We start from the raw sequence: 26,640 nt of genomic DNA, 5'->3' as shown, positions 1-26,640 counted from the left end.
ATATTTCAACATTTAATTTGAAGTTGATTGTTGAATTTTTTTCATTGTAGTTTATTTCTTAACTTTTGTTTTTAGATTACGAAGAATACTTATATAAAAATTATATTCTTAAATTATTTTTATTTATAAATATATCATTTCATTTATTCCTTAAATAAGTCAAAAAAATGTGAAAATTTCTCACTCAGTTTCTCTGGTTCAGGGGTCCGGATGGCCGGAGTACGAGAAATCAGGTAGGAGCAGGACTCCGTACAAAGGACTCTTAGTGATCTGCGTCAGATCGAAACTAGAGGCCCGGCCCGCCCGGGGCGTCAAAAGTGGTGGTAGGCCACATTGGGCCTCGTCGGCCATTCAGAGCGTCGGCCATGTATCAGGCATGAGCATTCGCGGCCTGGTAATCGTGTCAGGGCTCTCGGCAATTAAGGATGTGCATATACACTAAAACGGAACTGAAGGCCCTAGTTGGGAGGACCACATTGATTTTTTTTTTAAAAAAATTTAATAAATAATTTTATTACTATAACTCAGAGAAAAATATTTTTACTTTTTAAACCTTTTGGCCATGCCAATGTTAATAACGTGACAAGATAACGTCATCACGCAAAGTATTTGACGTGACAGCGTTATCTTTGCCACCAATGTTGGTGGAGTGACCGAAAAGTTTATACGGTGAAAATATTTTTCTCTAAGATTAGTAATAAGATTATTTATTAAAAGGTCTAAAAAATAAAAGAAAATCGACCATATCGCCGCTGGGTTATCGGCTTATTGAGACAGGATTGGAAATTTCTAAGATCTAAGACTCTGAACATGGCACGTAACTACGTATGCCCGCCTCCGAACTTTTGTTTATGTCAAATGTCAAAATCGAATGCCATGCCAATAGTTGGGGTTCAAATGGACAATATATTGTTCACAATGTCCACTCCACCTATGGATCGTTGCCAAGTTGCATAAGAGATTAAATTTTACACATAAACACTTCTGCCGGAAAGTGACAGCCGGAACGAAATCGATCACAAATTCACAAACACGGACGCGCGCAATTTGTCATTTATTTTATCACTATACGTGCGATCTCCAGGAAAGGCAAAGAAAATGGCGTCCACCGGCCGGGAGTGACCATACGCGAGAAGCATGAAACCGGCCATGTCAATGGCCACGGACGCGTGAAGCGCGCCTCTTGCACGCGCCGCTTCCACTTCCAGCCTCCTCTGTGCAGGGCTCCAGGTCTTCCATAGGACGCAGAATACATCCAAATCAACCTCTTTTTTTTTCTTTTTATCTTTGATTTGATGGGGGCATCCAAGCTATGCTACCCAACACACCTGAACTTGCTATAAAAATCTCCATTACACCCATTTCATAGCTCACCAAGCAGCTCGAGCACTCCATTTGGTTGTCATTTTCCACTGCTCCAGAGGAGCAGAGCTCGTGCAGCATCAGCTCAGCTCGTGTCCCGACCGCAACAAGCTTCACATGGAGGCTCAGAACCAAGAGGTCGCTGCCCTGGTCCAGAAGATCGCCGGCCTCCACGCCGCCATCTCCAAGCTGCCGTCGCTGAGCCCGTCCGCCGACGTGGACGCGCTGTTCACCGACCTCGTCACGGCGTGCGTCCCGGCGAGCCCCGTCGACGTGGCCAAGCTCGGCCCGGAGGCGCAGAGGATGCGGGAGGAGCTCATCCGCCTCTGCTCCGCCGCCGAGGGGCAGCTCGAGGCGCACTACTCCGACGTGCTCGCCGCCTTCGACAACCCGCTCGACCACGTCGGCCGCTTCCCGTACTACGGCAACTACGTCAAACTGAGCAAGCTGGAGTACGAGCTCCTGGTCCGCTACGTCCCCGGCATTGCTCCCATCCGCGTCGCCTTCGTCGGGTCGGGCCCTCTGCCGTTCAGCTCCCTCGTGCTCGCCGCGCACCACCTTCCGAACACGCTGTTCGACAACTACGACCTGTGCGGCGCGGCCAACGAGCGGGCGAAGAGGCTGTTCCGCGCCGACAAGGACCTGGGCGCGCGCATGGCGTTCCGCACGGCCGACGTGGCCAGCCTGACGGAGGAGCTCGGCGCGTACGACGTCGTCTTCCTGGCGGCGCTCGTCGGCATGGCGGCCGAGGAGAAGGCCGGGGTGATCGCGCACCTGGGCGCGCACATGGCGGACGGCGCGGCGCTCGTCGTGCGCAGCGCGCACGGGGCGCGCGGCTTCCTGTACCCCATCGTCGACATCGAGGACATCAGGCGCGGTGGGTTCGACGTGCTGGCCGTGTACCATCCCGACGACGAGGTGATCAACTCAGTCATCGTCGCTCGTAAGGCTGACCCGCGTCGCGTCGGCGGGCTCCAGAGCGAACTCGCCGACGCACGCGGCGCGGCGCCCGTGGTGAGCCCGCCGTGCAAGTGCTGCAAGATGGAGGCGGCCGGCGGCGCGCTTCAGAAGGCGGAAGAGTTTGCCGCCAAGGAGCTGTCCGTCTAATCTAGCCATGATATAAGCCATCTATAATGGTGTCGCAAGCTATTCGGTGAGGGTATATATGCATGGTTCCTAGTGCCGTTCGACGACCTCCACATGTGTCTCGCTGTATGTGACGTCGGTCGGTCATCGACCGGCCGGAACATTCTTCTTCTTCCTGCTGTTGTCCTCGTCTGACGTTCTTCTTGTTGTTGTGTGGATGATCATTGGCATCCGTGCCGATGTATCCCGTGTTTCGGTGCAACTCTAATGGTAATGGACAGCGAGAGAGGACGGTGTTGCAAGCAAGAGCAGGTCCCTGTCGCTGTCTAAAACAAAATAAAGGCTTGTGAGCATGTGATTTTTCTTCAAGATAATGAGTCTTCGTTAATCCAGCCTCTATATTCCCGAAGGATATACACAGCTAAAACAACACAAAAGTACTTAAAATCATAACTCAAGAAGAAGGAAAACACACAATCATATAAAAGAGGAAAAACTACGACCTTGGCATCCCCATGTTTCACGACATCCTCTCCTAAAACGGCCATATTGGAGCAGAGTAAGCCGTCTAGCCTCCGCCGCCCCTAGTGCGTTATCGCTGTGAATCTCCGTTGGTGCCATCTAGGGGCGGTACCAGGCATGGGGCAGCTTGGGCTGGAGCCCCAGGCTAAAAACATTATTAAAAAATTTCTAATTTTTAGTTAAAATTTAATCAAAAGATTTATATTTCATGTTTAAGCCCTAGGTGTAGTAAATTCTTGGTTCCGTCCCTGGTGCCATCTTTATCCATATCAAGTGGGCTGACACCACGTGCCGCCAGTTAGCCCACAATCTTGTACCTTCATCCATCATCGTCCAATCAAAACTAGCTGATCAGATTTGAGCCGATGGGATCCACTTTAGCTTCGCTGGATTCCCAAGCCTTCGCCACCCATAGGACTGTTATCATCATTAGGATCCTCTTCCGCCTCTTGAAATCCATTCTGCCCGCCCGTAGGCCATCGCTTCCGCTGATTTTCATCAAATCTTACAGAAAACTCAAGTCTCCTTTGCCGAGGGAAACCTCTTCCGCCCATACTTCCAAGCCTCCGTCACCCATAGGGTCGTCATCGCTGATGGATCCACCTCTTCCAGATCTGCCGCCTCCTCACAGAGGCCCTTACGTCGATACTTATGCCACCACCACCCTAGGCCATTGCCGTCACTGAAGAGGACAAGAATAAAAAAAAGAAGGGCCATCGTTGGTGAAGCGAAAAACAGTGTCCCATGTTAGTAGCCAAGAAACAAATGTGTTACTCATGGGCCAAAATCTATGACCACCTTCAAAACTAACCCCAAAGACAACCGAATTGAGCAGGATGCCCCAAAAAGTGGACACGCATCGTTCCCTATCCCAAGTTGCTAGTCCCAACCTGTTCTACCCAAGAAGTGATGCCAAGCTAACCTGGCCAAGTATGTCATCTCGTGCTAACCACCTCGAGATGCTTAATGCCAATGCTTGTTCCTAAGCATGTTTCCTTCCTCTACACATCGGACCCACCCAGAGAAGCTTGGAGCCAAGGTGACCCCAACTGTCCCAACTGCCACGTTCAATGCGGTACGTAGGATGCTCGCCTCTATGCAATGTTTATGTACTTAAGGTGTTAGAATGACATAATGGATGATACCCCCTAGTTTGACCGGAGATATTAGACAAGATGGTTATCACTTCCCGCTACCATGGATGGTTGGGCCACAGTTAGGCCTTGTTTAGTTCTCAATTTTTTTTCCAAAAACATCACATCGAATTTTTGAACATTTAAATAGAGCACTAAACATAGATGAAACGAAAAACTAATTGCTCATATTTAAGTGAGAAATCTCGAGACATATCTTTTGAGCCTAATTAGTCCATGATTAGTCATAAGTGCTACAGTAACCAACATGTGCTAATGACGGCTTAATTAGGCTCAAAAAATTTGTCTCGCTGTTTCTAGCCAAGTTGTGAAATTCGTTATTTCATTCGTGTCCAAAAACTCCTTCCGACATCCGGTCAAACGTTCAATGTGACCCATTCACAAAAAAATTTTGCCATTTAAACATGGCCTTAGCCTATGCCCCAATCCATTTTTTTCTTCTTCCGTCGTTAGGTTGATTGGTGGTTCACTCTTTTGGGCTGAATATGAAAGAGGGCTAGCTTGGGCTTCCGCTCTGCACGCTCGTTCGTCGGCATTTGCCATCACAAGACTAAAAAAATGTTTCATAGTCAAGTTACGTTGTCTTACACAATCCTTTATTCGGTTCATCTCGTGCAGCTTTGTAAGAACTCATTTATGTGATCTAAACATCATGGGGTACGGGTAGGAGTGGTAATAAATAAGGCTCTTTGATTCTTTCATAACTTTATTTAATTCTTAAAAATCTTTAGCTCAAAATTCTATAAAATATTAGCTACAACTTATTTTAAATAAAATCTCTAAGTTTTATAGATAAAAAAGTTGGACACATTACCATCCCTAGACACGGGTACGGCAGTTGGGCGCACAACTAATCATTTCATGTCCTACAAAACACGATGTAAGTACAAATATATGACTTCTAACATAGTTACATATATCTCATACAAATAAATGCACATGCAGCACAATATAATCAGAGGTTTATTGTCACAGTGTCTGTTTCGATCGTTAGACGGACAGCTCCTTGTTGGTGGCAAACTCTTCTGCCTTCTCCAGCCCGCTCGCCTCCATCTTGCAGCACTTTGACGGTGGGCCGACCACCGGCACCACGCCGTGCGAGTCCGCGAGCCCGTCTTTGCGCGCAGCGGCGGCGCGCGCGTCCACCTTGCGGGCGACGATGACGGAGTTGATCACCTCGTCTTCCGGGTGGCACACCGCAAGCACGTCGAACCCGCCACGCCTGACGTCCTCGGGGTCGACGATCGGGTACAGGAAGCCGCGCGCCCCGTGCGCGCTGCGCACGACGAGCGCCGCGCCGTCCGCCATGTGCGCGCCCAGGTGCGCGATCACCCCGGCCTTCTCCTCGGCCGCCATGCCGACGAGCGCCGCCAGGAAGACGACGTCGTACGCGCCGAGCTCCTCCGTCAGGCTGGCCACGTCGGCCGTGCGGAACGCCATGCGCGCGCCCAGGTCCTTGTCGGCGCGGAACAGCCTCTTCGCCCGCTCGTTGGCCGCGCCGCACAGGTCGTAGTTGTCGAACAGCGTGTTCGGAAGGTGGTGCGCGGCGAGCACGAGGGAGCTGAACGGCAGAGGGCCCGACCCGACGAAGGCGACGCGGATGGGAGCAATGCCGGGGACGTAGCGGACCAGGAGCTCGTACTCCAGCTTGCTCAGTTTGACGTAGTTGCCGTAGTACGGGAAGCGGCCGACGTGGTCGAGCGGGTTGTCGAAGGCGGCGAGCACGTCGGAGTAGTGCGCCTCGAGCTGCCCCTCGGCGGCGGAGCAGAGGCGGATGAGCTCCTCCCGCATCCTCTGCGCCTCCGGGCCGAGCTTGGCCACGTCGACGGGGCTCGCAGGGACGCACGCCGTGACGAGGTCGGTGAACAGCGCGTCCACCTCGGTGGACGGGCTCAGCGACGGCAGCTTGGAGATGGCGGCGTGGAGGCCGGCGATCTTCTGGACAAGGGCAGCGACTTCTTGGCTCTGAGACTCCATGTAAGCTGCTCAGTGGGGTACTGGGGTTTGGAATGAGCCGTGCCGAGCTGAGCTGAGCTGATCTGATGTTGCACGAGCTCTGGAGATGCGCAATAATATATAGCGGGAGCATTGCGTCAAGGATGGACGAAGAATCTGGAATGCATGGAAAACTTGGCAACCTTCATGCGTCCATACTCAAGGAGGCTTGTTTCATGCCTCTGCGCGCACACCGACTGCACTGACTGGTGTTGAAGTGGACAACATTGTTCTTCCTTCAAAAAAAGGCAGATGGTTGTGCTAGATGTTCGTGATTCGTGAAACGTGTTCGATTTATTTGGGACTCCAGTTAGAAGCTAAAATTTTGCAGGGTTTGGGATTGCCACGGCGAGCGGTTCGATGTAAATTTTCAGGGTTTCTTTCACCTGTCTTCGGAGTATTAGCAAAGAAGGTTTTAAGATCGAGCAATTTTACCGTCCTGTACCTAAGGGTAACAAATTTTAATGTAAAATTTAATCTCTCTTAGTATCTAAGGTATCAAAATTTATATAAAAAAAATAATATCTCTAGTTATCTTCTCAAGTATTATAAAATTACTCTTCACGAGATCTTATGTCCCTGGCTCCCTGCCCCAGTGAGCGAAAGAGGTGAAGTTGCTTTTAATCTCTCCGGTTTAATAATTCTTGTTATTTTCATAATCTATGTTTAACTATAATTTTCTACTTAAATATATATAAAACAAATAAATGTTTATTTTTATTAAAGTGTTCTGCAAAACTCATCTATACATGTTATCCTTTTATAAAAAAATATTAATAATTAAAGTTTTAAAATTTTGATCATACTATAGTCTAAAACAAGTACTCTTATCTAAAACAAGAAGAAATCAGAAACTGGAGGGAGTAATAAGTTGCACGGCCTCCACTGCAATTCTATAGACCGTCAGAAAATGATTGATTGTTAATACGATGTAATCCATTATTAGTTATACGTTGCTGTCAAACAATACCACACTGCATCCTGATACAGGCATAATGCAGACTAGCAAGTTCAAGACAAGTGATCCAACGGCCGTAGTCCTAGTAGGCGCTAGTTTATACCTGTACAGACTACAGAGGCATTATTATGTGTTAATATTTATAGATTTAACTGGCTTCTATAACAGCACAAAACAATTGAGTAAAATCAATTAGGGTGAAATATCCATCATCAATTAGGCCTCCCCATCACTGCATAGGGCCAATAGGTCAGTGGAATGTCCACCATCAGCAAAAATCCAATCGAATACTCCATTATATAATGACTCCCTGCCAGTGAGAACCAGTCCCGGTTCAAGCACAAAATTGCATTCAGGCTTGTAGAAGGGTCCAGCGATGATCTCATAAACAGCCGGCTAAAACAACTTCATCTGTGTGGAATCAAGAGAATATGTCAGTCATTTTGAAGACTTATGCGGCATAAAATAAAAAATATATATACTCCCTCCGATTTATTTTGTTTTATTTTGTTTGACGTCGTTGACTTTTTTATTTACATTTGACCTTTCGTCTTATTCAAAAATTTTGTCCAAGTATACAAATTTATAAATCATACTTAAAGTTACTTTAGTAATAAATTAAATCATAATAAAATAGTCAATAATTATATAATTTTTTTGAACAAGACGAAGGGTCAAAAAAGTCAATGGCATAAAAAAAAATCGGAGGGAGTATAAAGCAGAACAAAGTATAGAATTAAATATAGCGATGGTTAGAAAATTGACCTGTATAGTTAAAAAAACTGAGGTCACATCATTAATAAACATCCTGTTATTAAATAATACTATTCACCACCACCAAAATTTTTGGCTGCTAGATCAGATGGCATTTCTGATGCTTAGGACAGCATTGTTCCACCTATGCTTCGTGTGAATTATGATATAGGAATAACTTACAGCTTACAGGATGAGCCTTAGTTTTATTTGCAGTTTGAAAAATAAGAATGGGCTCTGAAAGAGAAACTGTAAAAAAATTTCACAGAACCAGGGGTGGCAAAAAAAGCTACAATAAGCAACAAATAAATGGATTCTCTCCTCATGAGAAAAGCAAAAATAAAAGAGAAGTTACCACAGAAGCGATCGTTGCATTGATGAGAAACCCTTCTCCTCAGGGTCTTCACGTGGTGCTCCACCACCACTAGTTGACAATGTCTTGTTACCGGTGTCAACTACTGAATCTGAATCAGTTTTGCTAGTACCATTTAAGCAGTAATTCTGCAGCCATCTATCAGTCTCCCAAAGAACATGCATGATGCTCTCCCTGGCAGAGTACCCATGGCTTTCAAAAGGGAGTATCACCAAACGAGACAGCGCGCCATGGCCTTTCAAGGCATTAAAGAATCGGTCTGACTGTAAGATAAATATCACTGTTATAATTAAATGATACTAACCCAAAAAAAAAGATCATGTCATAACAATACAGTAATATTTCCTCAGAAGACGGTATCCTGGATAGAGACTGTGAAGAAATCATTCCAGAGGATAGACCAGATAATCATACTGCAATAACCTTGTAACAACTAAGGTGCTGAAAAGCAGTTGACTTAAATTTCATATATGGAAAATTAATGCCCTGATACAGCATATATTTAGTATTTGCATTTCTAATTCTACCTACAATCGTAAAGGTTTTGGATGCTTGTAATGCTTTCAAAAGGGATACTAATACAGTTGCTAAGATAAACTATATAGATGCATAAATAAATTTTTGGAACAGACTGTAATAAGACCAAACTTCTGAGAGGGCAAAAAGTATTAAAGGTGACCCGACTCTTCTGCAGATCTAAGTGATATGTCTTGCAAGTACATCAGTTGCATGGGTCTTTACCTGCATTGTAAGTGTTCCAGAGTTGTTGTCCTGCTCTCCATGAATAAGTAAAATTGGTTTTTTTATCTTGTTGGCTGACATGAAAGGGCTCATCTCGACATAGGTGTTAGTCGCCTCCCATAGTGTTCTGTCCTCATTCTACAGAAAACAAGTGTTAATAAGGACTGAAACTATGCACCAAACATGCAGATAACTATGCAGCATTCCTTGTACCTGAAACCCAAATGGTGTCAGTGTCCTGTTGTAAGCTCCAGAACGAGCAATCCCACAGCAGAAAAGGTGAGGAGCATGAGCTAAAAGGTTTGCGGTCATGAATGCACCATAAGAATGACCACCAACAGCAATTTTATCAGGGTGAGCCACCTAAGGAACAGTGAAAATATCAAGCTCAATCTTCAAATGCATTGCCCAGGATGGGCGAACAAATTATGCATATTTACAAACAGAAACGTTTCGTGTATGAGCTTTGCAGAAACTATGTAGAAATCAGTAACAGGTGGACCTTGTGTGACTCTTATATGTTCACGAAGAAGAATATGGGGGAGAAAAAAAAATCAAAGATATCATTATGTATAAAGGGATCTATGAACAAAGGTAGAAAAACTCACCCCTCTCCTTACAACTTCCTCAACTGCAGCTTCTGCACTGGCCACAAGTTGCTCCACGTACCTAAAAGATAGTTTGGAATACTGAAAGGATAAACATCAAGGTACAAATGCAGCACAGATGAATTTTCAAGCCACAAAGAAAGGATTGGAGTATAAGTATCAAATACACCTGTCATTGGCCTCTTCATCGCCTTCTCCAATGATCGGGATGGTTGGACCTGATAAAATAGCAAACCTGGCAACCCAAGTGATAAGTGAGAACATGTACTAGAAACAACTCTATTCATGATAAATGTGTTAACAATTTGAAGGTGAGTAGAAGATCTGTATTTGAGAAACAGCTGTAGGTAGTATGCATATTCTTGAATAGCAAGAGAAATAATACCCTCTAGCCAACCAAAGCAGTGGGGATGTAGCACCAATCCCTGGAAACTCATTGGGTGAGCCACGCACTTGTCCAGCAGCATCCTTGCTCTTAAATTCACCAGGGTAGGACCAAACTAAACATGGCAAAGGTCCATCCTTTGAAGGATCATAGCCTGGGGGCAGGTACAATGTGGCTGTTAGTTGAACCCCATCCTTCCGTTGGTATCTTATCATTTCCTTATACAATGAAGCAAGCTGAGGATATGGATGGGGAAAATTTGTGATCTGAACTTGCTTCTTTTCTGGCCAAATTTGCAGGTAATATTGTGTATTTTCTGTTTTTGATTCTTTTGATGTAAGTATCTTTAACTGATCAAGTGGCAGCTCCCCATCAGTTTTGTCCGACATAAGTGCAACAACAGTTTCATAGTACTTTTCCTTGTCACTTTGCCATATTCGCTCTTTACTTCCAGTATTTCTGCAAAACAAAGGCATCAACTAGGATCGATCTACTTCAGTTTATTCCTGTAAGACATATATAACAATTGGCGAATGTAGACATACATATCAAACAAATCAAGGAATGGAACATTTCCTTCTGGCGTGGCACCCATCCCGTTTAGCAAGATGTAAGTACTTTCGTCTTGCTTCTTAATTTTTGCAATAACGTATGTGCCCATGGCAGTTCTCCGTAGCATTGGAGAGCCAGGATCAGAATATACATCTTCAGAAGATCTATCAAATAAGATGCGTGAACTGACATCTTTTTTGTCAGGAGAGACAACCCATGTTCTTGTTTTCCTAGTTTTGTACCAAGACTCGTACACTAATGCGAGAGATTCATCACACCAAGAGGTCCCTCTGCATCAACAGAATAAAACAAGAGATTAATAAACTGGGAGAGTTAATTAAGAAGGCAAAAATAGATTGTAACGAAGGATTAGCGTAACCAACATTCTAAAAGAAACTATCATCTAATCATATCCTTGCATCAAATCTAGATAATTTTGATGCAAAAGACTAAGACTATTGTATGGTTTATTTATTGGTAGGAAGCTTTGTATTAATATCCTTGTTCGTGGGAGTTCTCGTACCAGTAGTATTGCAACTACGCCAGATGCAAAAGGCTTAACCATGATGCAAATGCAGTGAACATAATTTACTGATGATACTAATGTAGGCTAACTCATCTTTCAAAGGACATACGCATATCGGAGGTCAAGTTTATGCAGAATCTCTGGTTGTTCCCCATTTATAGGCTCAGCATTTTCCATGTAAACTATGTCACGAGGTGAAACTTCTACTTTTGCATCTCCTCCATCCTGTGTCTCCACCCTGACAAAAAAAAAGTAAATAGAATACTTGCATGAACCACTTAATCAGATGATATTTCACCTAGCAATTCATTTCTTTCCAATTAGAAAATGAACTAGCACAGACTGTAATCTTATATCGAAGTCAACAGCTGGCGCTGTGTAATAATACGTTAGTAGCAGAGAAACAATTAGGATGTGATACTAATCTCTAGTAGTTAAAAAATTGCTATTGTGCTGATGCACTCTATGCAGCCTCAAATACAAGGTTTATACCCTTCTAGCACCTGCAAGGATCTTTGCATAAGTGCCAGGTATGATCCCTCCTTCAAGAAGTAATTGGTTTTCTTTGGTAGTTGTTCTTATTCTGATACACATTATTTTTTATTTTGCTCAGGAACTGTTCTTATTCTGATATGCATTCTTTTTTATTTTCTCACAGGTTTTTTGCAAGCAAGGTGTAGTACGATTAATCCATGTCTATTTGCATCAAACAATATTTATCATTAGAATCAATAGAGTAAAAGTTGCAGAGTGCATTTTAAGGTATGATTGAATGGTTTAAAACTCAAAATCAAAGTCATACTAAATAAATATAGTCACAGCAAAAGGGAAAATAAAAAATGTACAACTGCAATAAAAGTTTACATTCTTATCTTGTAATCTTAAGTTCTCAGCCTGCTATCCTCTTGATGAAAGGGCAGGCTCCCAGGAACAATTCAAACAACTAGTAGCTGCTCCTATTTTGATAGGCATCTACTCCTCATTATTACTTAATTCAAGTCAATGCTACTATCAGTTGCACAAACACATGAAGAAAGGTTTAAGTTTGAAACAACCACATAATAAACAATTTAAGATGCCGGAGACATGAAAGCTACTTTTTTTTTCATGTGGTAATCAAATTGTGTGATGAATGCTATTTTTCAGATGTGAATTGCATGGTGTGGTTTCTGTTTCTTTATCAGATGTGGATTTGATATGTACATAATTAGTAGCTAACTTGAACCGAAAATATTCTGTCAATAAATAAAACTGCACTTTAAAAATGTGATGACTGAAGTTCAGTTCTACGTACCAGTACAGCATTGAGGGTTTATCTGGCCTCCAGTAGATTGATCGCTTTCCCTTGCGCACGCTGCTTGTTGCTATTGGAATGTCCTCAGCAAGGGGCAAATCACAAAGTTCCCTAATGAAATTTCCATCTGCCGTCCATAATTCAACTTTCTTTGGAAACCTTCCACACGGTACAATATAAGAATATGGACGATGGATAGAAGAAATCATTAAATATTTGTCATCTGGTGACGGATCAATAGATGTATATACAGCAGGAGGGCCAATTGGCTTTACTGTTCCATCCAAAGAGGCCAGTACAAGCTGTGAAGTTGCATAATAATCAAACAGATCAGCATCATATTCATCTTTCAGAAGATCCTGGAAAGTTCTCACTTGGACCACATTTGAAGTCTCATTAGACTGAATTTTTGGACCAGATGGAACTGAGGGCTTTTGTGGTAGAGCTCCACGTGATAGAGGAATAGTGCAGACAAGCAAAGTAGAATTGTCAATCCATACAAAGCTGCAACAACAGCAGAACGGAAGTTGTTTAGAAGTAGGACCAGAGAACATAGCATACATAGATATTCTATTTCACCTGTCAAAAATAGCATTTAAGTGTATCTCAGGAGATTTAAAAAGTGGTCTTGCTTCTCCAGATTCTACATCTGCAACCCACAAACGTAATTTGCCACTTGTGTTGTCCTCCTAATTGAAACCACATTAGAGATCATTATAACTAATCATTTGAAATGATCAAATCCATGTTTCAATGGAATCCTACCAATTACCTCTTCAACTCGAACACTGAATGATAAATGGCGCCCATCTTGTGACCTAGGTCAGTCAAATAGTTCAGTGCATAAAGTTAAGACCAAGTAATCCATAATACAAAAAGAACATTTGTGAAACAGTTAAAATTGGAGGCGAGGCAATTAAGCACCAGGAAAAAAATCCTTGAAGTTTTTCTATGGAGAACCCAGAAAATTTACCAGGTGACAAAATTAATCCTCGCGCCGTCAGGATATCCATGGACCTCCTTCTCTGGTCCCAAAGTCCCATCTTCCATCAGCCTATGGATACCTATTCCCGTGTAAAAAGACCTACAAGTTTATATATCAGATTTCCAATCATAACATGTCTAGGACATAACACTAAACTTGTCCAAAACAAAAACGGTTAGTAAGACATTGAAAATTGCCAAATTATTTAGTGTACTCACATTCTGCTTCTAGTATTAGAATGGCCATCAATCCTAACACCAGCAAGTTTCTCTTCAGGCTTTGCAAGATCCGATAAAGGTGGCAATGCCCGGCGCTTTAGGAATAAAATCTTGTCCTTGCTTGGCGAGAATGATAGCACAGGTAGCGGTGGTGCATCGACAATGTCTTGTATTTCTTTTGGAGGAAGGCGGTAGCCCATCATCCCTGATGAAAGGTCTGCATGGTATATCAGTGGATCAATTATTGACTGTACTTGGTCCACATTACCTTTTTCTCACTGAACCAAAACCCAGGGCAAAATCTAAGCTCAAACAGGAAACTAAAACAAATCTTCACCGGGCATACCAAAAGACACAATTAACTACGTCGACTAAGACCATCCATCAGTGAACAAATCAAGAGGACAAACTAAGCTATATGCATAACTAACAGCTCTGATAAGTTTGTCAAACCTCCAAAAAGAAAACATGCCAATAAATTTATTTGTCTGTTTGAAACGTGAGAAGCTAATCAATATAACCTTCACCAGTACAGCACAGATCAATAGAAGCTACTCAATATGACCTTGACCAGTACAGCACAGATCAATCTATCTAGTTAAACTCCTACCGCGAGAAAACATAAACAAATTCGAAGCAATCCAAATCATAACCGAAGAAATCGACGATCTTTTCACCGAGTGATCTCCTAACTAAGACTAAAAGCTCCAATCTCGCCTCCACCAAAAAAAACTCAAAATCCTCTTAACCCAGAGCCTTCCCACAGTTCCACGAACTACCAAAGCAAGCAAAGATCTTTCAATCAGTGCAGGCAGCACGGACCATCGTCCTCTTGGGCCAAGCCGGACGCTGCTGCCGGCGGCGGTTCATTGGACTCCCCGGCCGCACCACCGGCGGCGGCGGCGGCGATGTGGGACAGCCTTGGTGCCACGGACGACATGGCGCTCCGGCGAGGCAGGCCGAGAGGCCGGCGAGGAGGGCGAAGAGGAGCACGCAGAGGCGGGACTGGGAGCAGAGCGAAGCGGAGGCACGCCCTCTGGAAGATGGAAAGGGAAGACATGATTTTTAGGTCTCTCCTCCTTCTATAGATAGCATTACAATAGTGGGATGGTGGGTACTCGTCGTGGGCTTTGATGGAACCGGCACAAGATATTTCTGCTCTTTCACAATTTTCTTTTTTAAAAATAAGTTTTTTATGCTTGAAAATTGGGCTGTCCAGTTAAAGTTTTGTGCTTTTTTTGTGCTATATGCTCGCCAGAATCACACACGCGAGGCAGCAGTTCTAATGTTGGTCCTCCAAATTTCGACACTTTACTGAGAGCGATGTGAAATCTGAGTGCATCGTTGTGTTGTCTGAAAGTCTTTCAGCACACGCTCAGGAGTCAGGATGGAGTCATCAGGCATGGTCTATCTATCTCTTCGATGAGGATGAGAGACCTACGATAGGATCCCGATGTATTTGGCAGCTAGCTAGCATGAGAGACATTCCAAACTATTTTTTTGTGTGGCGACATTCCACTACAGCCTGAGCAATTACCGAATGATTGGTTAGAAGATCTCCGTTTTTTTTTTTTTTTGCTCATCTGCTTTATTCGCGTTCCACTACCGATCCTCCAATCCCAGTGCGGGTGTTCCTTGGACGCAAACTGAACCCAACTGCCCTGCCGTTAGCAAAGCTTGGAAGTCTGTCCAGATTTCAGATAAATTTTCTCCTTCCCTACCGTGGTTGATTTATTCCTAGTCAGATTCTCTGAAATTTAGACGGGTCTAAAACTTGATATGTTGTTTTAAAAAGGACCAGCTAGAGGCCGGGAACTCACAACTCTGCTGCACAAATCAAAATCTTCAGTAAGTGAAATTGTTGGCATTTGCTCAACTTTGTCAAACTGGAAACAGGAAGTGGAACAGTGGAAGACATAAGCAGGAAATAAAACGTTGGAGACATGTTCCCTGAAAAAACGTTTGAGTATAAGATACATCCCTATGTTATTCTGTGTATGTTCAACATCACTGTTACATTTGTACCATCCGGAAGGACCACAAGGATTGCATAGACATGTTTCTATATACAGTGGCCGAAACAAGAATTACATAGAAGAATCAATCCTCACCTAAAAATACAAAAAGAAGCTAAACGTGTCGTGGTTCAGTACATGAAACAAACTATGCATTTCTGTGATTCCACCGTAAGACGACTAGTATCAAAGTTTGCGGTCTCAGAACAAACTGAAACCATTCGATTCCTCCTGCTTCTCTTCTGATGTCTCATAGTATGTTGGTTCCTCATTTTCTCCACTTCTATAATTATATGCATACTCTGGACTCTCTACTGAACCATACGCTGATGCTTCATACTCCGGCTTGACAAACTGAAGCATGTAATTCAGGCCATTTATGACATCGTAAATCATCAGTCCAATTCTTCCACCAACCCAACTGCCTAGATGGCTTCCTGCAAGATAACCCAGCTTCCCCAGCCTCTCCTCACCATGGAAACCACCTGCATAGGTCCCAAATAAGGTGCCGATACCTCGGAGAAAACCTTCAGTCATGCTTCCACCGAAGTACATGGCTTCAAAGAAATCCCAACCAGAAGAAATTATCGGACCCAATATCCTCTTGGCTTGACGAGCTGCCACTTTTGCAGCTTTTGCACCAACCTTCTGAGCTTGCTTTGCCGCATCAGCGGGAGACAGGCCTTCTGTCACGGCATCAGCCAATGCCTTCTCGATGGCCCGCTGCCGCACCCTTTCCATATGTGCAGTTCGGAGGTTGTAGACATACAATTTAACGCCCTCCTTAGCTGCGCACGCAAGGCTGCCTGAGCCCATATCAAAACAGTTCATGAACGTAAACTGTCCACTCTTTGATGCAGCCTCCTTTCCAACAAGTTCCCTAAACTTCTCAGCTGTAAAATGCAAAATTGGAATTACGATTATGCTTTGTAATTATGACATCAGTATCTACAAGAAGGTTCAGAGGTCAAAAATAAGACATCAATGACTAACTACCAGCATACAGCTACTAACTCATCGTTTTCTTATCCTAGAGTGCCTAATTGCCACAAGATCATGAATTTGGCTGACAGGAATGACAAGTTAGCTACTCAACAAGACTTAAGTTTAAAAATCAATATGTAACTCAAGGGTTCAGTATTAACAATATGGACAAAAGAACTGGATTAGTATTAACTTCAGTATTAAGTTAGTTAGCCAACACACCTAGAAATCATCATTGATTTAGCTTATAGGTAATCTTAATGATGAGGTTTTCTTTCATCCTTGGAGAGGTATATACCTCCTATACCTCTTGACTAATACCTCTTTATAAAAAAGTTGCCAAAACTAATCCTACAAAGCAGGATTAGAAATACATCTTTATATCTGCTTTTGTATTTTCATCCAATCATTTAGACGTTTGTTATTAAGTGTTAGTCGCGAGGTATACCTGCTTACTAATAATATGAGGTATATATACCTCTCTATACCTCCCAAGTATTAGAAACGTCTTGATATTGTCAACCATTCACTTTTGTTCTAATCAGTTCAACCATTTTTTTTTTGCATCTCAAGTGGTGGAGAGGAATAGACATAGGAGGTATATAATTGCATATATTGACACCTTAGTTCATCACAATGGTGACATAACTGCTATGTTCAAGACAGAGACCATCTGTTTGTATGGCCTGTTCAATGTTCCAACCCAGTCTGCTAATCAAACTAAATCTCAAGTGGCAACATCCATGACACATTAATAATTCAACAGTCCCCCTGATCACAACAACATGCCATTATGGACTCAAAATACAAATTCGACCATTGCAGTGTATTTCTAAAACCAGTATTATGATACTCAATATGCAAGTATTACTTGCAATTAATCTTCAGATGCAATTTCCGTATATCCAATCTACATACTTTAAAAGATCTGTGTTTAAAGTTTCAAACGGCTTGAGTTTGGACATGCCCAAAACAACATAACATGTTTCCATGGCAGAACAGAGTAATTAACCAAATTAGTCCAAGAATGTAACCCTCCTTTAATTGGAATGAGAATGAAGTTCCTATTTCATGGAAAAAGTTACAGCGTAAAGAAAACAACAATAATACCCCCAAAATTGTGGTCCAGGGTGATCTTTGCACAAAAATTTCGGAAAGCCTTCGATTCCTTGCTTATGATGATCTGTTGGCTAGTCTGGAAGGAGAGAAACGCCAGGATTCTTTACAACTGCCAGCGTTCACCGCTACAGCTGTTCAATGAAGTGTGGGATGAGATTATCATCTGGGCGCAGGATGGCATCTTCAAAGGTCAAGAGGTGGATTATGGTGGTAATGGGGAATTGTTGTTATAGGGGCAGGGATCTTGTCTCGGCATTTCGCCGGCCTCAACAGCCTAATGTTGAGTTTGTAATTTTTGTTCTTTGTACTTTCTTTCCAGTCTTAATGAAATTGGTTGGTCGCTTTCGGCCAACCCTACTAAAAAAAATTGTGGTTGAAGACGGTTCAAACCTAGCTGGACCAAGTGAGCTACAATTCCCTAGGGCACAAGAATTATGAGTTGTTATTTTACATCTGATGCCTCAAAATGAACATAGTCAATCAAAGCAAATGCCTATTGCGCAGAGACATCTGAAATTTTATCTCCTAGACTAATCACCTTACACTTACTAATCATTACCAATTTACCAATCGCCCAACAGTAAAGTCATCTCCACTAAAAAATTCAGCCACATCGATCCTGATTGACAAGAACCAACCCGAATCCAACAAATACTTACACGCAACAATAGTCGAATTACAAAATGAAATGTAACAGAATTACATGGAAACGCATATCAGGACATCCCTAATCGACGAGGAACCTACTCCACGCAGCGGTTCTATCCATAGATCAAGAAAGAAGACTAACCAGTCATGCTGAGGGCGACGACGCCGACGATGAAGAGAAGCAGCTGGATGCGCCGCTTCCGTATGTCCAGCATCTTTGCCTCTCTCGTCCCCCGGGCTCACACGCTGCAGAGATCGATCCCTCTCTCGCGAACCGCATGCACCACCGGAGGAGGGAAAGAATCGCCTAATGGCCGCCCCGAGCCCCCGACTCCGCAAGCAAGCGCTCGCTGGACTTGTGGACTATGGCAATTTTGCAAAAAGAACCTTGATTGATTTTATTACTAACTAGAAAGAACGCACGGCAAATGCCGTGCACACCTAAATACTCTCTCTGCTCTTTCATGACATAATTATTTTTTAATTTATGTTTAATTTTTTAACAAATATACAAAATTATAAATCATACTTTAAATTACTTTAGTATTAAATCAAATCATAAACAAATAATTAATAATTAATAAATTATTTAAAAAACGAATAGTCAAACATAAATCAAAAGTCAACAACATCAATTAAAGGTTTATTATGGTCATTGGATGAAATATGGATAATTTGGTTAGTAACGGTTTAGAAATAATCCTAGGAGATATATTTATTATATATATATCAGCCTAATATGACGTTGATTTTTTTTAAAACATTGGCAGACATTGAGAGTTTTATTTTGAAGGGAGAGTTTTTTTTTTTAATTTACTGGTAGACGAGGAGACGACCGATCGCTTCTGGAGGGATTGGTAGGGACACATGGGTGTTGTTTAACTGGTAGATTAATGAGGCGCCATTTCATTTTCCGAATGATTTTTTGGCCTGTGATTGCGTTTTTTTTAAAAAAAAAATTGCCAAATACATGTGTATGGTGCGCGGCAGACAAGGGGACGCCTGCATGGTGCGTGGTAGATGAGGACTGAGGAGACGCCTGCATCTGCATGCCGCCCTTGCATTTTCCGAGCGATTGGTAGGCCACGTGGACGCGTTGTTGACCGTTCGATTTGGCTGGATTTCGTGTATTAGAGATTTGTTATAAGTCCATCATCTTTTAATTACGTACATGCCCCCACACAAGATTATGTTCTTTACAAAAAGATAATTTTTATTTTGGTTTCAATGATGAATTAGTTGCCCCCACACAAGATTATGTTCTTTACAACAAGATAATTTTTATTTTGGTTTCAATGATGAATTAGTTAGTACTCGCTCTGATTTTTTAAATTGATTTTGTTAACTTTTATATTAATATTGGTCTTATTCATTTTTCCTTAAATATACAAAACTATAAATCATACTTAAAGTTATCTCAAAACAATTAATAATTATATAATTTTTTAATAAAACGAATAATCAAACGTAGATCTAAAAGTTAAACGATATCAATAAAAAGCAAAGAGAGTATAAAGTTAAAGATCTATTTTATAAAGTTAAGATGATAAATTTGATGTATATTTTTTTAAGAAAATACACTGTTTAGTATTTTGGGAAACATGTGCAGAAAAGTCGAGAAAGATTCTTATAATAATCTAACTAAGAAGAAAAAAATGCAAAATAGGATTTCTCTCTGAAAAAAGAAAATTGAGGGGTCTTTCTGCAAACAAACATCCCCACCTCGTCTTGCACTCTTTGCGCTCCTTCTTCCTCGATGCTCTCCGGCGGCGGCGGCTCCTGCACACCCTCCCCTGCCCCTCGCCATCTTGTCGCCCGCCTCCCACTCCGTCGCTGCCCAGACCCGGTGATGCATCGCCTTCATATGATCACATACGGTGGCGGATAGCTTCCGATCTTGAGAGCTCCCCGCGGTCTTGCGACCCCGCCAGCCACCTCCATCCTCGCACCCCCTCTCTCAGTGACAGTGTGACTGGAAAAGGAAGCCGCACGTTCCTGTGATTGAGCTCGTCGGCGTGGCGATCGATTCGGTGGCGCTACGATCGATTCCAGAGGACCTGAGCTCGAGGCCGTTAATGAGGTGGTCAATCCAGAACTGAACTCCGCCGCGCCCTCCCCTCCCTACCTCCAGGCTCCTCCCGAAGGTACGTCCGTGTTTTGCTCTGATCTTGCTTTTGTAGTGTAACATCACTCTCAATCATAATCGTTGCTTGCCTAGACTGAAAGAATAATTTCAAGGGTAAGTCTTTTTATATATCGTATCACTCTGATAGTGGCTGGATATTTGCAAAAGCTAGAACTTTTCACATTTCAGTTGGCCTCTACACGTTTGTAGAGATGCTTCTGTATGCGTTCTCTCACGGTATGCCTGTATTTACACGCCTCTTATAATCAAGGCCAATACTGGTTAATTTTGTTTGACATCTAACTCAGATTAATGTGAGAAATTTCCCTTTTCAATGTTGCTTCACTCGAAAGTTTCAAAAGGTGAAATGTCATCCTACCATGATATGTTCGGTAATCCTACCATTATAAGCACTATTTGATCACCACGGGGTTTCTCCCTCTAGCTTTCTAACATTTATACCTTTCTATTTTTATATGTTGCATAATTAAAATTTGTGGGTTTTACAATTTTGACAGGGAGTCCCATTATCTGAAATATTTTTATTTGAGTTGCACTGTTGGAACTGGCAAAGATGGGAGGATGTAGTTGATTTCTATTCTAATGCTATCTGATCATCTTCTTCTGTAATGAAAAAAATATTAAGCTGGCATTTCACCTCCTACAGCATAAATCTGGGCAGCATGCAGCCTACATAAATCAGAGTATATTTCTAGATTCCAATCTATGAAGTATGATGATCCGATTATTGCAATATAAAATCAAAATTATTTGCGATGTTCACATGAACTGATTGTTATGGACTTATGGTTGAGAGAAACTTGGTCTTTTCTTCAGGTGATGTAATCAGGAAGTAATGACCTGACAAGCATGTCTAGTTGGACTGCGACATCACGGGGATAAAAGTTCAAGGGTCCAAGTGCAAAACTTCGGGGCGTTGAACTTAACCGCTCAATAATCTGCCAAGCTGCAAAAGTGACGCGGCGGGCTGGCTGGCGGCGATGGACAGCAGAAGGGTGGAGGCAGGCATGACGGCGGCGTTGATGGCACGGCACCAGAGGATGTATGAGCGGGCTACGCGGCACCCGTTCACCGTCTCCATCCGCGACGGCACAGTCGACCTGGCCGCCTTCAGACGCTGGCTAGTTAGTTCCTCTTCTCAGCCCCCAATTTTCCCTTTGCTTAGACTATTAGATACTTTACCAAATACTCCCTCCGGTTTTTAGTGTTTGACGTTGTTAACTTTTGGACAATGTTTGACCATTTGCCTTATTAAAAAATATGCAATTATCATTACAAGTAGTTTAAGCATGACTTATATTTTTACATATTTTGCACAAAACTAGTTATTTACCCATGCTTTGCAACGGGACATTATAATTTGCTATTGATCGTTTTATGCGCCCATCGAGAATGGGCTCCAATATATAGATCGAATAGAAAATATAAGTTGTTTATTGATTTGATTTTCTTGTGAGTGTGGAGCAGTTGGATCCTTTTTTTCGATTTTCTCAGGGTGGGAACGCGCTAGGAGCGAGAGGGGGGGGGGGCAGGATAGACGACTATGCTTTTGAAGTAGTAGAGAAATTTTTAATAAGACGAATGGCCAAACATATGTCAAAAAGTCAACGACGTCAAAAATTAAAAACTGAAGGGAGTAATAAACACCATACATCTCAATAGACAGTTCTTGTCATCAACGCCTCGAGGGGTCAATATGGGTTTTGACTTTGGTGTGCATAGTTCATTAGCTTTTGATTAGAAGCTTTGTGTCGTTCTTCACTTGTGCATCGACTGACATCAGTTAGCTATACGTGGTACTGACAAGAGAATAAGGTATGAGGGTTTTGAATTTTTTTAAGGCTATTGATTTGAGCTGGTGTTTAGTTGTATTTTAGGGGTTTGGATGATTTATTTACTGAGTGGTGCTACAAGTCAACATATTATAAGCACTTGGAATTCTAAATGGACACCGAAGTTTTCTCATGGTGAATTGCTGATACCATAGTAATGAGTGGTCTGAAATGACTCCATTCAATTGTTCCTCCTGGTTAGCAAAAAACATCAGTTAAGTAATAGATTTTATTTCCTGGTTGACATTAGTTGATTAGCCAATGCTGATAGGGAGGCATGATGAAAGGTTCATTATTAGAATTTGCAATAGAACTACAGGTTACGAGTACATTCTTCAGTTCAACAATTGACCCTAGTGTCATTTTGAGTTTTGGGTACTTGGAACGATGTTGGTTCTCACCTAGCAATTGTCCAGACAGTCCAGTAATACCTTCAAATACAAGTTTTTTTTTTTGGATGGTGAGCATCTGCTTTATCATGAGTCAATGACATGTGGGTCAAGATGGCATATTTCCAATTTTGCAAAATTATAATGGCATCCTTGCAATTTTCTCTTAATCTTAATCTTAATCTAATTGCTGATGTGTGAATCACTAATTCACTATACTTATTTGAATTGTGACAAATCGTATTTTGCCCCAGAAGACATAGTGAAATCTCAAAACTTCAACTTCAATGGAACCATTCGCCATTTGTATACGTTATGTGATCGAGCTTGCGGAGATGGATGTTAAAAACTTGAATTCGTGTCATCCAATGATAGAAGTTGCCTTTTATATTCCAATAATGTGCATATCAACTAGGTGAGAAAAACGTAAATAGCTAGAGGTGGTTCCTATATGGAACCTGAAATTAATCCTAGCAGTGTTTCTTTGTTGGCAATTGACATGCAGAGAGAGTATATTTTTGGATAATGGTGTAAATTAAAACCTGGATAAAGAGTACATATTGTTTACAGTGCCTTTACCAGATTTCTTTGAACTGCTTCACCAATTGGGCTTATTGTTATTATGTAATGATCGGTTTTGGATTGTCTTTCTGCAAAGAAAAGGTTTTGCATTGTCTGTCACTAGTTTTATCATCAATTATAATAGATGAACCGAATAAAATAACCACATTTGCATTCTGTATTCAGGGCCAGGACTACATGTTTGTGAAGGAATTTGTTGCTTTTCTAGCTAGTGTACTGCTCAAGTGTTGCAGACAGTCAGATGGTTCAGACATGGAAATAATACTTGGTGGCTTGGCTTCCCTTAGTGATGAGCTCTCTTGGTTCAAGAAGGAAGCTGAAAAATGGAGTGTTAATCTAGCTGAAGTTTCTCCCTTGAAATCCAATACAGAGTACTGCAGGTTCATTCCTATCAAACGTTTGCATAAGTTTACAGCTATAGCAACCTGAAGAATTACAACTTTGGTTTTAATCTTAATCAGGTTTCTCCAAAGCTTCAGCGAGCCAGAGATTAGCTACACCACTGCCATAACTACCTTTTGGATAATTGAAACCGTGTACCAGGATAGTTTTGCTTTCTGTATAGAAGAAGGTAACAAGACACCTCCTGAACTCTTGGGGACCTGCCAGAGATGGGGAAGCCCCCAGTTCAAGCAGTACTGCCAGTCTCTGCAGAGAATTGCTGATCACTGCCTCGCAAACGCCCCAGCTGATGCTTTGAAGAGTGCTGAAGAGGCTTTCCTCCAGGTACTTGAGCTGGAGATTGGTTTCTGGGACATGAGCTCTTCTAAATCATGAACGGCAGCAGCATCTCCTTCAAAGTCCAAACACGGTTCGATGTACTTGGGTGAAATGAATGGTGCCGTGCGTACCGAACTGCAGTGTATTTTGTTTTCCCGTTCTATCCTGATTTCTCTCCTTGCTCCCCAGAACATTGATGTATCATAGTAGCAATGAAATAATGTTGTTTCCTCATAATCGAATTCCTTATCAAATCTCAAGTACCTGGAAAGAACTCATGACTCTGCAGTATCAATGAGAGCATACTGAGAATTCTCCATGTAAGGAGCTACCGATTGAACTGCTTGAGATAGTGACACTGCTGATCAGCGATCATCAATTGCCAGAATACCATCTCAACGTAGCAAATATCTGATGAACTTACATTCCAAAAGCATGTCGTCTCATGGTCGTGCTCCTAAGGATCACTTGTCAATTTGTCATGCAACCGCAGTTCCTGAATATTTCTTGTAATTAACAAACAAACAAACCTTGCATTATTGCAACTGACAGCCAAACTTACACGCCCAAGAGGCAAAGTGTACACACCAGTATGCTATGCCGATCTAGCTTAATTTGCTAAGAGCAAAGCTCATGTATGCAACACAGTGACAGCAATGGCGAGAGCGCCCATGGATTCAGTCCTCGTAGGTGCGGCACTCGTCGGTCTCCGGGTTGTCCTTGCAGTACTCCTCGAGCGGGTCGCTGTCCTTCTTGCGGTCGCGCGCGTGGCTGGCGGCGGCGCTGAGCTCCTCCACCTCGTCCCATGCCGCCGCGCACTCGCCGCCCTCCGGGTCGTCCGCGCACGTCTCCTCCGCCTGCTTGATGCTCTCCGACACCTTCTGCGCCAGCTCCGGCGGCGTGGACGGCGAAGCCGCCGCCACGCCCACGCGCGGCCTCCGGGCGCCCCACGCCGCCGCCGGGTGGCGGGCGAACGACACGACGTTCTGGCGAGCCGGCACCATGGCCAGGGGCCGCGGTGGGGGCATCGGAGCCTGGAAGGTGGCCATGGCGGCCACGTTGAGGATGGTTGCCATGGCTCTGGCAGCACCCGGAGAGTGTTGCGGCGAGGAGGAGGAGGAAGAAGAAGGTTTTGGTTGGGGTTTGGCCGTTTGGGCTAATGCCGTTTTTATGGCTACCATCATCTTATCTCTTGGTGGCCAATGACGTGGTGACAAATCAGCCTTGCCAGATTTCCTTTCTAGAAGCCATCCGTTTTAGAATGATCTAACACGCAATTAATGTATAAATGCTATTATTAGATTTGTAGTTCAGCAAGAACCTAATACTACCTCTGTGCTATGTGCCTCCAGATTACTATGGCCTTGATTAGTTTTCAAAAAAAAAATTTCAAAAACATCACATCAAATTTTTGGACACCTAAATAAAGTATTAAACATAGATGGATCAAAAAACTAATTACACAGTTACGAAAGAAATCTTGAGACGAATCTTTTGAGCCTAATTAGCTCATGATTAGCCATAAGTGCTACAGTAACCAACATATGCTAATGACGGATTAATTAGGCTCAAAAGATTCGTCTCGCGGTTTCTAGGCTAGCCGTGAAATTCGTTTTTTCATTCGTGTCCGAAAAACCCTTTCGATATCCGGTCAAACATTTGATGTGACACTTCTCTCAAAAATTTTCTCAATCTAAACACCACCTATATTGAAGATGTAGCAAATGTACCTAGCTGCCACATTGGCAACCGTAACAGTAAGTAAGATTGTTCAAACCGGCGATCCGAGTCAGATGAGTTGCTATTGCAAAGCCAGCAGTACGACCATTGTGAAAACCGATATTATCATTGTGAAAAATCATTCAAATAACGAAAAAAAACATGATAATTGTGTTTTGTCGAAAGATGGTTTCGAAAACCTCCGCGATAACATAAATCTTGCTAGCTAGCTTTGGATTTCGGTTATTGTTTGGCTTGTTCAGTGAAAAGACCAAACGACATATCTACAAATAAAAATAATTTATAAATAAAATTTTTATATGTGAATTTTTAGTGATTTTAAAATAAAACTAAAAAATAAAGTATGATGAAAAAATATTAAAATCGACTGTACATTTTAAGAATGAAAATTTTAATTTTAATTGTAAACAGAAAAATAGAAAAAAGCTACTGGCGTCGTATTACCGGGTGGGTTACATCAACGAGGCGATCTAGACGAGTGGAGCGAGCGGCCGGCACGGCACTACTGGTAGTAGCAGATAGGCCGCCGGAGAAGACGACGACGACGTACGTACGTACTCTGGCTACGGCCGTGGCTGCAGCGGACGGTTTCCCAACTCAGCCTGCCGTGCGTACTTCGCGCCGCTGATTTCGACGTACCCAACACACGCTCGTCGCCGTCGCGCGCGGTCTCTGTCGTGCCACGGCCACGCTGATGCCGTCGTGCCGACAACGTACGTACGTACACACGTACCGCGCGCGTACGTACGTTGAACGGCCGGACCGTGACCGCGCGGGCGCCGTGCGCGCGCGGCCGATCGATCGGTGAGGTGGCCACGGGTGTGGCGGGCGCCCGCGGTGACGCACGCGCGGCCGGCGGCCTCGCTCAGGAGGGGAGGGAGAGAGAATATTGTCGCCGTACCGCGCGTGGACCAAAGTAGAAGCATCATTAAAAAAAAATTTGACTATCTCAC

General features: G+C 42.9%; 6 protein-coding genes across 8 annotated transcripts; 2 read left to right on the top strand and 4 right to left on the bottom strand.

The window, feature by feature from the left end:
• The first annotated feature begins 1,380 nt into the window (after window positions 1–1,380).
• On the top strand, window positions 1,381–2,817 carry LOC102702270 (nicotianamine synthase 2). The gene has a single exon (XM_040521908.1). It carries the CDS (start codon window positions 1,480–1,482, stop codon window positions 2,467–2,469), a length of 990 nt encoding a protein of 329 aa, XP_040377842.1. The 5' UTR covers window positions 1,381–1,479; the 3' UTR covers window positions 2,470–2,817.
• Window positions 2,818–4,883: 2,066 nt separating this feature from the next.
• On the bottom strand, window positions 4,884–6,101 carry LOC102699669 (nicotianamine synthase 1). The gene has a single exon (XM_006649902.2). The coding sequence runs from the start codon at window positions 6,099–6,101 to the stop codon at window positions 5,115–5,117; it is 987 nt and encodes a 328-aa protein (XP_006649965.2). The 3' UTR covers window positions 4,884–5,114.
• An 880-nt stretch (window positions 6,102–6,981) lies between these two features.
• Window positions 6,982–14,617, bottom strand: LOC102699386 (probable glutamyl endopeptidase, chloroplastic). Of its 2 annotated transcripts, XM_006649901.3 has the most exons (15): window positions 14,335–14,615; window positions 13,513–13,729; window positions 13,283–13,393; window positions 13,082–13,127; window positions 12,889–12,998; window positions 12,310–12,813; window positions 11,125–11,253; window positions 10,483–10,779; window positions 9,938–10,396; window positions 9,722–9,787; window positions 9,553–9,613; window positions 9,158–9,307; window positions 8,945–9,082; window positions 8,186–8,466; window positions 6,982–7,488 (listed from the first exon to the last, which is right to left on the bottom strand). In XM_006649901.3, coding segments are annotated over exons 1-15 (2,808 nt in total). In that variant the 5' UTR covers window positions 14,573–14,615; the 3' UTR covers window positions 6,982–7,487. The 2 variants fall into 2 exon arrangements, with proteins under 2 accessions (XP_006649964.2, XP_040377855.1); XM_040521921.1 differs by lacking the exon at window positions 6,982–7,488 and having other exon boundaries at window positions 8,182–8,466; window positions 14,335–14,617.
• Window positions 14,618–15,438: 821 nt separating this feature from the next.
• On the bottom strand, window positions 15,439–18,641 carry LOC102722941. Its single transcript, XM_006649900.2, has 2 exons — window positions 18,421–18,641; window positions 15,439–16,420 (listed from the first exon to the last, which is right to left on the bottom strand). Exons 1-2 carry the CDS (start codon window positions 18,491–18,493, stop codon window positions 15,729–15,731), a joined length of 765 nt encoding a protein of 254 aa, XP_006649963.1. The 5' UTR covers window positions 18,494–18,641; the 3' UTR covers window positions 15,439–15,728.
• A 1,358-nt stretch (window positions 18,642–19,999) lies between these two features.
• On the top strand, window positions 20,000–24,329 carry LOC102722658 (bifunctional TENA2 protein). 2 transcript variants are annotated; one of them, XM_006649899.3, is made up of 4 exons: window positions 20,000–20,422; window positions 21,241–21,548; window positions 23,393–23,607; window positions 23,689–24,329. In XM_006649899.3, exons 2-4 carry the CDS (start codon window positions 21,405–21,407, stop codon window positions 24,002–24,004), a joined length of 675 nt encoding a protein of 224 aa, XP_006649962.2. In that variant the 5' UTR covers window positions 20,000–20,422; window positions 21,241–21,404; the 3' UTR covers window positions 24,005–24,329. The 2 variants fall into 2 exon arrangements, with proteins under 2 accessions (XP_006649962.2, XP_040377663.1); XM_040521729.1 differs by lacking the exon at window positions 20,000–20,422 and adding an exon at window positions 21,093–21,107.
• Window positions 24,330–24,422: 93 nt separating this feature from the next.
• Window positions 24,423–25,096, bottom strand: LOC102701993 (calvin cycle protein CP12-1, chloroplastic-like). Its single transcript, XM_040521730.1, has one exon. The coding sequence runs from the start codon at window positions 25,021–25,023 to the stop codon at window positions 24,625–24,627; it is 399 nt and encodes a 132-aa protein (XP_040377664.1). The 5' UTR covers window positions 25,024–25,096; the 3' UTR covers window positions 24,423–24,624.
• Window positions 25,097–26,640: the final 1,544 nt, after the last annotated feature.

This window comes from Oryza brachyantha, chromosome 3 (genome assembly GCF_000231095.2).
Source record: "Oryza brachyantha chromosome 3, ObraRS2, whole genome shotgun sequence".
NCBI lineage: Eukaryota > Viridiplantae > Streptophyta > Magnoliopsida > Poales > Poaceae > Oryza > Oryza brachyantha.
Note: the sequence above shows the minus strand (reverse complement) of the source record. Positions and strands in the feature narration are given on the sequence as shown.

Coding starts and splice junctions, on each gene's coding strand:
- LOC102702270 (XM_040521908.1), top strand. CDS start 1,480: ATGGAGGCTCAGAACCAAGAGGTCGCTGCCCTGGTCCAGAAGATCGCC.
- LOC102722941 (XM_006649900.2), bottom strand. CDS start 18,493: ATGCTGGACATACGGAAGCGGCGCATCCAGCTGCTTCTCTTCATCGTC. Junction 16,421..18,420: donor CGTCGCCCTCAGCATGACTG/GTTAGTCTTCTT, acceptor TGCATTTTACAG/CTGAGAAGTTTAGGGAACTT.
- LOC102699669 (XM_006649902.2), bottom strand. CDS start 6,101: ATGGAGTCTCAGAGCCAAGAAGTCGCTGCCCTTGTCCAGAAGATCGCC.
- LOC102699386 (XM_040521921.1), bottom strand. CDS start 14,572: ATGTCTTCCCTTTCCATCTTCCAGAGGGCGTGCCTCCGCTTCGCTCTG. Junction 13,730..14,334: donor CTTGGCCCAAGAGGACGATG/GTCCGTGCTGCC, acceptor TATACCATGCAG/ACCTTTCATCAGGGATGATG. Junction 12,999..13,081: donor TCAGTGTTCGAGTTGAAGAG/GTAATTGGTAGG, acceptor GGTTTCAATTAG/GAGGACAACACAAGTGGCAA.
- LOC102722658 (XM_006649899.3), top strand. CDS start 21,405: ATGGACAGCAGAAGGGTGGAGGCAGGCATGACGGCGGCGTTGATGGCA. Junction 21,549..23,392: donor CCGCCTTCAGACGCTGGCTA/GTTAGTTCCTCT, acceptor TTCTGTATTCAG/GGCCAGGACTACATGTTTGT. Junction 23,608..23,688: donor TCCAATACAGAGTACTGCAG/GTTCATTCCTAT, acceptor AATCTTAATCAG/GTTTCTCCAAAGCTTCAGCG.
- LOC102701993 (XM_040521730.1), bottom strand. CDS start 25,023: ATGGCAACCATCCTCAACGTGGCCGCCATGGCCACCTTCCAGGCTCCG.